At 42.6% G+C, this 12,150-nt stretch overlaps 1 protein-coding gene across 2 annotated transcripts in view; it reads left to right on the forward strand.

Moving 5' to 3' along the window:
- Nucleotides 1–12,150, forward strand: part of LOC127611118 (neuropilin-2-like) — an 84,948-nt gene that overhangs the window by 14,476 nt on the left and 58,322 nt on the right. For both annotated transcript variants that reach the window (XM_052081452.1, XM_052081451.1), the window contains exons 2-3: nucleotides 853–1,033; nucleotides 9,677–9,858. In XM_052081452.1, coding sequence (XP_051937412.1) covers nucleotides 853–1,033; nucleotides 9,677–9,858 — 363 coding nt within the window. The remainder of the gene's footprint in view (nucleotides 1–852; nucleotides 1,034–9,676; nucleotides 9,859–12,150) is intronic.

The following is a 12,150-nucleotide window of genomic DNA, read 5'->3' on the forward strand; positions in this document are numbered from 1 at the left end:
AACTCTGACATCTGGATGCTTCATTCGTTGTGTTTGAGTGTGTGTGTGTGTGTGGGGGGAGGTGTCAAGGACGGTGGTGAATGAGGTCTTTGTATATCATGATGTTGCGTCGATCTTTGACACCACATCCACTTAAACGCTCACTTCTTTGTTGTCCATATCCTGTCTCTGCCACCGGTGGTCTTATCGTCGTCCTGATCTGCTTTGTACACGGCGTGTTATCGGGATTTACTGGGTTACATTCAATGCAATAAAAAAAATTTTTCTTTTGCAAATATTTTAGTGAATTTGTCGGTTTGCTATCAGTGACGCTCAACTCGCACCCATATGCAATATTAGTAAAATTAGAAAACACTATTTTAAAACCCCCCAATAATTTATGTATGCCTTGAATTTCTGTGCAGTATTTTATTTTTATTTTTTGCTTTTATTTGTGGTGTGTTTCGGTAGAATATTCACTGTGACACTCACTCATTTTGTGTAGATGGAATCTCCTCCTATGACAGTGTTGGTTTGAAAAATAATGCAATGCAATTTTTAGAATTTTATTTTTCAGTATCAGAACTCTGAAGCCATGGTTGACCTGAGCATTACAAGTTTGCAATTCTTTTATGTATTTTTCTGGACATTATACACCTTATTCTTGAAATATTATGACTAATGAAAATGTAGGACTTCACTCTGTCATTGTATTTTTTTAATCCTTTCAGTGTGGCTACCCATAGTGTTTTCAAGATGCCCGCGGTAGATTTTTAATTTCCTTTGTATGCCTGATTTTTCTTAAAGGGAACCAACACCGACTTTTGTCTTGAAGTATGTGTAATCCCCTCGGCCTGTCTTTTGCCCGCACAGGTTCTGAGGCATGTGGCGGCTACCTGGATGCCACAGACGCAGGCTACATCACCACCCCCGGCTACCCGCTGGAGTATCCCCCCCATCAGAATTGCCGCTGGGTCATCACAGCGCCAGAAAGTTCTCAGCGGATTGTGCTCAACTTCAACCCGCACTTCGAAATAGAGAAGCTGGACTGCAGGTAGGGACGAGGAAACAGTCACATGCAATCGCTTTTCATGTTTTCGCACCCCGCTACCCCTCCCATTCAATTTGAAGATGCATAATTATACCAAAACTTTCAGCGCTTTTAATGAGAGCTGTTGGGCGTATTTTGGTCAGCCCACTCTCCTCCTGTTTCCCTGGCTTCAGCAAGCCCACAATAATCACTTAGGGACCTCCCAAAGTCCCACGTCTCCCAATAGCCTCGCCTAATTACCACACATTTACAGTTCCAGGATGCTTATTCACACTTTGAACAGATTAACCCAGTCAGGAGGCAAATTTTTCTTCTATCACTGTTTTTGGCTTGAAATGCAAGTATAGAGGCACAAAATTGAAATCCAGCATGCAACAATATTGCAGGCATGAGGGCAAACAGGCATGCTGGGAAATAATGAGCCCATGCTGCTAAAGAAGTATGAGATTGATTAAGAAGCCTGCAGTCAAAGCAGCTGTGGGAGGTGAGGGAATGACGGTATCGTCGTATACGTCAAAGATTTTTTTTTTTGTACAAGTTACTGGGCACCTTTCAAAACTAATTACACTTTCGGGACAAAACAGGTGACAGCTTGTGCGAAGCAAAACCTCACTTACTTTAATAACTTTAATGATGTGTTTTGAGTTAACTATGCGTAGGTTTCGGTTTAAATGGGTGTTTATTGATGTGCCCGAGTGACATACATGCAAGTCTTTTCTGTGAATTAGAATTCTTTAGTTTGGCGGTTTTTGGGCGGACAGCGGCCTGGGAGTCAAGTGGCCATTTTGGAAAATCACGATATTCCCAATGGCTACCACATCCCTGGTGTCTCGCCTTTAACGTACCTGCAAAGTGCAAATAAAAATGTCAATTTGTCAAACCACAGAGAATTGTTGTGAATAATCGTACCATATATTTGAATGATTACAATAAATCAAGTATAGAAAATGAGGCTTTGAAATTATGAAAAACCAAGCCTCTATCTCTGCTCTCAAATGCTGTGGGCGTGTCCGCTGAAACCATGCCGTACCGCTTGTCAACTGTTATTCGAATACAATGACGACGGCATGAAAAGGGATTGAAGACTCATGCAGAAGTGCATCGCTGGGCACTGCTCTAACCGCTGTAAAAAAAAAAATTGGAAAACCAACATGGTGAAATTAAGTACAAGATATCACTCAGTCTTTGCATTTTTTTTCAGCTGAAGGTGTATGGTACACATGTCTAAATTGACTTTCTTTATTTGCACTGGCAGTTGTGGAACTGATCCACAACTGCTGCTGATATTTCCTTGTTCAAATTTGAATGCAGAAGTGCAACTCTATGATCAATACATTTCTGTCACAGGGCTACAAATTCAGTACTCATATACACTTTGTCTTTTCAACCACACAGCGTCCCCATTGGCATCAATAATAGATTCGCAGAATTCCCCCTTTCAATTTTGCTAAAATCATTCTGACATTTCCGTGGTCGAATCGCGGCATCAATATTTTACTTGTTTGTTGAAAGCACAAGACTGAAAAAAGAATTATTTTACTCTCCTGTCAACCAAAACAAAAGTTTTTGGGGTTTTTTTGTTGTTGTTGCATTGAGCATATGGGAGTATAATTGTCTTGTTATGTTCACCCTATCAGTATTCTGCAGTCACCACATACATTACAAGCAAACATCTGTCAAGTTACATTTCATATTACATAAAGATTAATAATCCATATCAGGATGTAAAATGATGATAAGAACATCTCAAGCCTGATGGACTCAATGGGATGAATCTATTTAAGTCTACCGGTACCCGATGCCAGCATATGTACGTCCGGAGGGAGGCTGAAATTGATCTGTGAAGTCCACTGGGTAAAGATGCCAAGAACAGGGAGAACACTCGTCTATCATCTCACACGCACACGCGCACACTTACGGACACACGGACCGTGGGCCAATCAGACAAAGGTTGTTTCATAATATAACAATGTTGAAGTAATCCGATTTATTACGGTCGTGATTGTGATTTAAAATGCTAATATATAATCTATAACACATTAAATTATGCAGAGCTGCCAGTGGCTCTGCTGGTCAAATCGATGCCGGGCTGGTCAGTGAGTGAAAAACAATGTTTTCATTAAGATTCTGACACGGTGGTCATTTCATTTAAGGAGGAAGTGAAGGGCATGTAAATTTAAAAAAAAAAAGACTTGCATGGATGCCAAGATTAGCATCTCATCATGACTAAGCGTAACTTCCTTTTTTCCCCATTCACATGAGATGAACCGCGGTGACCTTCCACACGTTTGCACATGTTTAGCCATTAGGTCTGCCAAACGGATTCATTGATAGGGTTTTAATAGTTTTTGAATTTTTATTATACGTAGTTAGATTTTTTAATTTTTTTTAGATTGAATTTGTTTTCTTTATGTTGGAGTACCCCACTATGAACGGCATACGAGTCATCAATGCATTTAACGCAAATTACAAAATGAAGTTCCAGAATATGCAGCAAGTAATCATCTATGAAGAGTTCCCATTTGGAGTCGATCCTAATTAGGGCACTTTTGCCTTGGCGAGGGTGGAGTGTCTGTCATTCAAGTTTAGCATTACAATGGCTGGAAACTATTTTTACACTTGTAAGCCATCTGTTCGCTGATGGGCAACACAGTCTGATCTCTTAAGAATCTCGGGGAAATTTTAGTCACATTTGTCGCTGTCATCAGCTTTTGTTTTTCCCCAACCGAGCCGTAACTGGCATAAGTGTACAAAAGGTTTCTGCAAAACAACTGGAAAAGAAAAGATTTCTTTTGCCAACAAAGTGATATTCAATTCTTCATGAGGTGACCCCGGAGACAGTTGGGGTTAAAGAGCTGCTCCGGCGTCATATTTTGAGCGGCGATGCTGCCTTTCAACACAGCAGCTGGTTGTCTACTTCACATTTTCCTTTTGGCTCCACTGCGTGGCTCCGTCTGTGAAGGCTGGATGTCTTTTTGGAGTCTTTGGAAAAGAGTATGTGTGTGTGTGTGTGTGTGTGCACGCTCATGCACACACACATTGAGTGCTTAGGGAAAACTGCAGCGTCAGGGTCTGTTGAGGGCAGGCGCAAATCTTCCTGACAGCTTCCCCTCTCTCCTTCTCTCGCTCCCTCCCGGGCTCTCTCCTTCTCCTCCCTGGATTCATCTGACCCTTCGTCCCCCTCCAGCCTCATCAGCGCCATCAAACCGACCCCATCTATCATCTTCCATCGGATTCAGCCAGCACTTCCCCGCACATCTCTCTCTTCATCACCTCGTCCTCCACATTGCCCCCATGTGAATAACACCCCCCTCCCCCCGCCGCGAGTCCTTCCTTCCTCCTTTCACAGAAAAACAGGAAGCATGACAAAACAGAGCATATTTAGACTTTTCTCTCTCTTTCCACATCATTAATTTGCCAACCGTTTCTGACTCTTAAAGCTTCTATTCCGTGGGTAACAAAATGTCCCTTTCCTGGCCTTTTCTTATTCCGCATCCCCACTGATGATGTCACACATGAATGCAGAGCCGTGATACTCAGACGCTCCCTTAAGCCCCGAAGGCCTGTCTGATCCATAGCTGTGGTGTAAGTGGGTGTGTACGCGTACGTGTGTGTGTGTATCCTCCTGTAATTTTGATGGACGGTCCCAATCGATATATGTTAAAGCCATGATGAGGCATTGATTAATTGTCCAGGCAGTAAGTTTAACAAAGTTGGAAAGACACACACACGCACTTGTAATAACAACTAGGTTATGTTGGGGTTTTTTTCTTCCAACAAGCCAAATATCTGCATGTATTTGTGATACACTATCGGATCTGAGTATGTGGGCGACAACTCAACTTGTTTTTGCCTTCTTCTCAAAAGTATTTTGCATAATATGCATAATATATCATGCACCCATGATGTGAAAAATATCACAAACCACAAAAAGTTGGTGACGGTAGTCATGCACAAGTGTACTTTTATCATTGTACTGTTGTTCCTAGCAATGAAGTTACATCTAACTGTCTCTTTTTCGCTAAGCTTGAACTTCATTTTCCAACCGTCTTCTATCGTGCTTGTCCTCACTAAGACCACCTGTATACCAGAAGATTTCGAAAAGACCCTCGTAGAAAGCATCATCTCACACCTGCTCACGTTGAAAGACAAGTTACAGAGGATTTAGTAACAGCCTATTTTGCAGGGTCATGAATGAGGAGACTCCAACTCGATTCAGGAAAGTTTGTAAGAAACATCTCAGTGTCTGGCTTTTGATGGGGGGAATGCTCAAATGTCCCGATTATGTCTCGATTATTGCTACGTTGCATACTGCGCTCGGGAGCGCCTTTGTATGTGTATCTCCAGACTCTGTCGACTGCGAAAGACACACAAATGCTTCAATAAAAAAAGTACAACTTGAAGACAAGAGCATACCACAAAACCACCGTTTTTTTATAGATATATAAATGTTCTGTCTATCTTGTAATCTACAGCATCCCGCAGGTCATTGCTGCTGTACTTGAAATGCTTGGGAAATGCAATTGGCTTTTCTTTTTCATCATTTCCTCCCTACAAGCAAGCGAAATCCTTTTTTTACACCCCTTGATAACCAATGAATTTCAAGGAAAACGTGTGAAACAAATTCCCACTCCTCGTCGTTCCCTTCGGCAAGTCTGTGTAACAAACCCGCTGGCTCTGTGGAATATTTGCTGCTTTTTTTTTTTTGATTTGTCGAGGGCAAGGAGAGACCGAAAGGGAAAGAGAGAGCGATGATGGGATTTCAACAGCGTGTTAGAAGCTCTGTTCCTCCCACACGGAACGGATTGAAGGAAACCTCCAGCTCATCGATGGGATGCATGCAAGCCACGGGCGCTGTGTGTGTATCAGTGCCTTGTTTACAATGTGTGTGTGTGTGTGTGAGCGCTCACTTAAATGCGGATGTCGGCTCCTCACTGAAGGCTCGGAGCCAAACGGCGGGAGGGGAGTGCGGGATGAGGTGCGAGTGGGGAGGGGGAGGGCACCTGTGGCTGTCAGTCCAACAGGAGGGAATGCAGTGTCAGGTTCTCAGCGACCACATCCACTCTCCGATGGCTGAATTTGTAAACATTTTCTATTTGTTTGGAACTTAGGTCGGGATTTCGAAGGGCAGCCTTTGTATTTTGCATTTCGAAGGAAGTCTTGTATGAGAGGAAGGGTGTCGCTCTGTCGTATCCTTGCCTTGATGTCATGGGAGTCCGTGTCGAAGCAGCGCGAGTTTTTACGACCTCTTCAATTTTGATGTTATTTCAGTGACGGACATCACATCACATTGTTAAAATGACGCCGTGCCCACAATTTTGTCTTTTTTCCCCCAAATAATTTGTACGCGTTCATGCAAAATCATACCATTTTTTTAAAAAAAGGAACTATTATGCGTCGATAATATGCCCATAGGTAGACGTTTTCGGTACACTGTACATATTCAGTAAATGTTTTCATCATTACATTGATGTATGTCAACATCGAATTTTTTACACATTGTGCTTGGCACTCAGTGTATACCCCTAATAAGACCGAGCATAGTTACTCTGTATTTATTATCACATACCAACAAGCAACATCTCAATCTTCTGTGCTATTTATTATTAATATGTGTAAATATCGTGGCTGTGACCATTTAATTTTCCTCGTGGGATGAATATAATATCCATCCATCCATGCATCCACCACTACAAAAATGAATTACCGGTAAATGAAAAACACATTTTTTTTTCTTCTTATGTTGCGCCTGTGTTTGTTACGTGTACAGCTCTAGAAGAAAGTTGAGAGAACTGTTAAGTGCCTGGAACTGCAAGATGCAGTTCCAGGCACTTAACAGCAGACACATATGTAGCACTTGTCTTTCATGGTATCAGGATGATACCATGAAAGACAAGTAGAATCTAAATTATGGACCCAAACAGTCCAAAGACCTGGAATCAAGGTAAGTCATGACTGAACACCTTCATTCCATAATTACCAGAATATGCAGTGTATATTTTTTGCCAAATGTAGTATTTTCCTCATGTCTACAGAAGGAGTTGTAATTGGACGCATGTATTTTCACGTACGTCATTGCGGTGATTTGTGCGTGTGTACGTAACTTCCACGGGCCTTGTAATTCATTTAGAATGACGTATCCGCTCCATTTTTTATGACACAGTCGAGTAGAACAGTGATGAACTTTCTCAACAATTCGCTACTTTCCATGAGAAAGCACATCACTCACACGCTGTTGCTGCTGAAAATAAGTAGGTGAGGACAGCTTAATTATAAGTTTGACTCGGGTGCACACAAGGCCGTATCCCACACTTTAATTGCTTGCAATTCTACTTTTTCGGATATTTAGGGAAAAACAACTCCAAAATGCTGGGTTCTTCAATTTTTATCCTGCTTCTCACATTCGATTCTCCGACACGGTGAGTCTTGAGTGGCTGACAACACGTTGGAGGAACACATGGAGGAAAAAAAAAGGGGCCCAAAGATGATCAGACGTTGGAAATGGTCAAACACAGGACATTTACGATACGCAGACACATCGCCAAACACACACACACACACGCAAAAAGATTTACTTAAGTTGTTTAATTTTACATTTGATGGTTGGACATTGACTCCAGAGACCCAAGCATTTGTATATAAACAATTAAAAGTAAATTTAAGACAATACATCACACACGCACAAACACACTGTACAGCATATCACCAGTGAAATATTCCACAGCCAGTTGGCACCTTAAATGAGGAGAGCGTGGGAGTCGCGTAACCTTTGAGCGGCTGTTCATCTGTCAGGAACAATGCAGACACACACACACACACATTGGACACAGGTGAGAGAACGAACACACACAATTGGAAAGTACGCTTAAAAGGCAGAGATGCTTTCTTTTTCCTTTTGTTTTTGATGATGACGAAAAAGTGGAGACAGCCTTTGGTCAAAAGTCAGGTGATTTCGGCTACGGCCGCCCCCATGACTTTAATGAGGACGAAATAAAACGCCTTGTCGTGTTTCCTACTCTATGTCTGCATTGCAAAAACTAAATACTGCGCAAGAGATTTCCTGAGTCTTATGCTCACGTGTTACTGCATGCTTGCGAGCAGTATTGATTCACCTCCTCCTGTATAATGGCATAAAGGCAGACATTTTTCGCGGGTTCCTTCACTGATCACGTTGGAGAGATATAAAAAGTGCAACCGAAGAGCAATTAACATGACTGTGGTTTCAAACTGATCGATAAAGTCGCTAAAGATGTTCAAATTGACTCCACATGTACTTATTAGGTCTTGAAGTCTCTTGGTGAAAATGGAATTAACTGAACTCGCAATCCAACTTGATGTCTCCTCCGGTGACGAGCCGCTTGCAGGAATTTGGTTGGCATGACGCTATTTTGAAGACAAGCAGGTGACCCAGCTGGCTGTTGTCCAGACACAGAGGCAACACTCCTGCTAGGCGTCTGCACGTGGAGACCAACTTTTGTGCTCAGATGACAATCAAAGAAATGCAATCAAAATCGATTTGGCCCCACCGGCCACACTTCCTAAGATTGTTGACAACCGATAGATCTCCTACTGTAAACCTGAATTGAGATTTCATGATCAACTGTGAAAGCATTGCGATTACGCTCCTATGTGATAATCGCAATTCCATTTCAGTAACTATTAGATCATCTGCAGTTGTTGTGAGAGTTGTCTCAACCCTATATTGCTGAAAAAAATAATGATTAATGTTGTGATTTTTTTTTAATTCAATATAGGATATTTTTGAAGACTGACGAAAACAAAGCAGTGGAATTTGGAAATAGGGTAGTATGAGAGACGGCGACCCATTGGTTCAGTGGTTAGCGCATCAACCTCACAGTGCAGAGTTACCGGGTTCAATTCCCGATCCGGCCTCCCTGTGTGGTGTTTGCATGTTCTCCCCTGGGCCTGCGTGGGTTTTCTTCGGGTGCTCCGGTTTCCTCCCACATTCCAAAAACATGCATGGCAGGTTGATTGAACACTCCAAATTGTCCCGAGGTGTGAGAGTGGATGGTTGTTGATCTCTGTGTGCCCTGCGATTGGCTGGCAACCGGTTCAGGGTGGCAACCGCCTACTTCCCTAAGACAGCTGGGATAGGCTCCAGCACACCCGCGACCCTAGTGAGGATAAAGCGGATCAGAAAATGGATGGATGGATGGATTGTAGTATTAGAGAGACAAGGTTGGAATTGCAACACATTTCCTACTTTTCGAGCAGGATTTCGGTGTTCATTCATTGAAGTTTTTGTGCTTTTTGTACTCATTAAAAGATTTCATGTTTAATTATGTACTGGATCAGTTTGTTGTGCAGTACTTCCAATTGGTGTACTGTGGTGTTGAGTATGGAATGCTTGAATTATATATCTTCCCCTGCAGGTGAAATAACACAACCACAGCTCTGCTGACGGTGAAAATTCCATTCAAATACATTGAAGCTTTTTTTTAAAATTAACTCCTGCCTGAATTCAACGGAGATGTTGCACCGAGGCCGCTGATGTTATCATTCCAATAAATGGGAACATTATCTGTTCATATGGGGCAGTCACTGAATGTGTCAGACGGGTGCCCAACAGTGTGTCACATTTGTGTTTGGGATATTATTCATTTTTTTTTTCCCTGTTCTTTGCAGGTATGACTATGTCGAAATCCACGACGGCAACTCTGAATCAGCCGACTTATTGGGAAAGCACTGCAGCAACATCGCCCCAGCACCAATCATATCATCCGGACCCGCCCTCCACATCAAGTTTGTGTCTGACTATGCCCACCAGGGGGCTGGCTTCTCACTCCGCTATGAAATTTTCAAAACTGGTAAGGAGACGTCATGATTAAACTCAACACAGGTCGTTAGGTGAAATCCAAATTCCTCAAAGATAAATATTGTGCTATGAAAATAACAGGAACGAGGAAAACGTTACAGAATTGAACTTTATGTTGATGTATTACTTTTCTGGAAGTGAACAATGTTTTTGCAAAGGACCTCAACACACGTACAACTCTTGAGTGCTTGTGTAATGGATGGATGGTCTACCGACTTTGGATATGTGTTATGACACGCAAGCATGTGAGGACTCAAAACTCTGTGCTTTGAGTTTAATGGATTGTCTAACATTGACTACCGCTAAAGCAATAAAGTGATAGTCAGCATTTATTGATTTAAGTGAGGCACATACATACCACTAATCCGGTTCCCATCTTTTGGATCAAAGTCAGCAAAGGCCTGATTGTTGAATGTCGCTCAAAGATTATCCAGAGAGATTGATCATCTCTGGTGTGGGGTGTGTTTAAAAAAAAAAGTCCCCACCGTCCCTCAATCTGGATTTAATAATTGCAAACGTTAAGCCCGTTCATTATTTATGATCACACATCTTCATGTGGGTAGTCGACACCAAATTGGCGTTTAAAGTTAAGATGTGAAAAATCTCCATGGGTGTAGCCTGCTTAAGTACAAGCAGATATAAAAACAGAAAAGGAGAGCAGAATCCAATCTTCATGGTCAGGTGTGAACATTCCTGTGTAACTCAACCCTAATTCTGTGTTTGGAGTATTTAACTCCTTCAAAGAGGGTCTTATCCCAGTGACCCACGCCCAAATCATGCGTAGTGCACTTTTGAAAGCAGGCTAACCGTGATGATATCACTACTTAGTCAGTCATAGGAGAGCCACCATGCTCCATTAGGTGACCAGACCTAATTTGTCCCCCAGATGTCATGCTCGATCGTAAGCTGGTAAAGACTGCTTTAGCAGGGGACTCTTGAGACCCCTTTGGACTACTCAAGGGAGACCTCTTGCCCTCAATGGCCCTCTGTCTCTCTGAGCGTTATGTCTTATTTGTGTGTGCTGGGGATAGAGATCCCCTTCACGCTGCCGTGGGTCAGCCAAAGCAAGACCAATTGAAATGAACGGCAAGTGAGACACACAAAGGGGCACATCGTGTCTTCAGCCATCTCGTTCCGTTCTCCCTGAAAGCATTCCGCACACGCCTGTTTAATTGAGTCCTGAGCCCAGAGAGACACTGTCACACACTGGGCGGGCTGAGGTTACTAACGCAACACGTGCGCTCGTCTACACGGATGCGTCTCACTTTCGGCCGCCAGCCCGTCGGGATTTGTTCTGTATGTGTCTTTTGGCACTCGATTCGCCTCAGTGGACTTTAGGATGAGTGTCTGGGTTCACGCTCAGAGTCTGCGGTCCTTACATGACAATGTTGCAATTGTTCACCGCAGAGGTGAAGATCTCATGGTGTGGCGCCCTGGATCATTTTATATGGACACATGCGTCTGTGGAATTTTATTGGCGCCGATATGTGCAACTTTGCAGTTTACAGAAGATTTTCATAAGTCAAAGCAGATTTTTTTTTCTAATTGTTATTTGGTCTACATGGAATACAACAGCTTATACTATACAATAATGTATCCTAAAGTTGCACTGCAATTACTGCTACGGGTCACTTAAAAATTATTATCCACACTAATTGCACAACCACATGAATATCGTATTTCACCACTGATCTTTGCCCGATGACTGCACATTGTCACCCAGCTGTCACTGGGTGGTGCTACTGCACACTGGTACTTGTTCATTATCGAAAATCTTTCTATACTTATATATCATGTCTTTGTTTATTGTAGTTGCTTGTTATTGCAATACTAGTGTAGCCTATACTAGCCGAGACAAATTCCCATGTGTGTCTCACATACTTGGCCAAGAAAGAAGATTCAGATTCTCTTTTTTTGATCCATCTATCCATTTCTCCGGTGTAGTGCTTTCCAGTTTGGGCTCGGTGGACCTACAGTCTGTCCCAAGTGACTTTAAGCGAAAGGCAGACTACACAATGAACTGGTCACTCGTCAATCCCATACAGAGAACCACTGACCCACAGTCACACCATCCATCTTTGAATAACTGAGCCCATGCCACCTTCACGGAAGTCTGGTGAATGTCAGTCAGTGAACAAGGCAGTTTACTTCTCCTAAAAGTAGACAAATTCAGTTCGGGTGTTTCGAGAGTTTCATCTTCACACACTAGCAATAAAAAGAAACAACATATAGAGGACGTGCGCATTGCTGTTAAGTCTTCAGTCAGTCCATGTGCGAGCACACG

This window comes from Hippocampus zosterae, chromosome 12 (genome assembly GCF_025434085.1).
Source record: "Hippocampus zosterae strain Florida chromosome 12, ASM2543408v3, whole genome shotgun sequence".
NCBI classification, from domain to species: domain Eukaryota; kingdom Metazoa; phylum Chordata; class Actinopteri; order Syngnathiformes; family Syngnathidae; genus Hippocampus; species Hippocampus zosterae.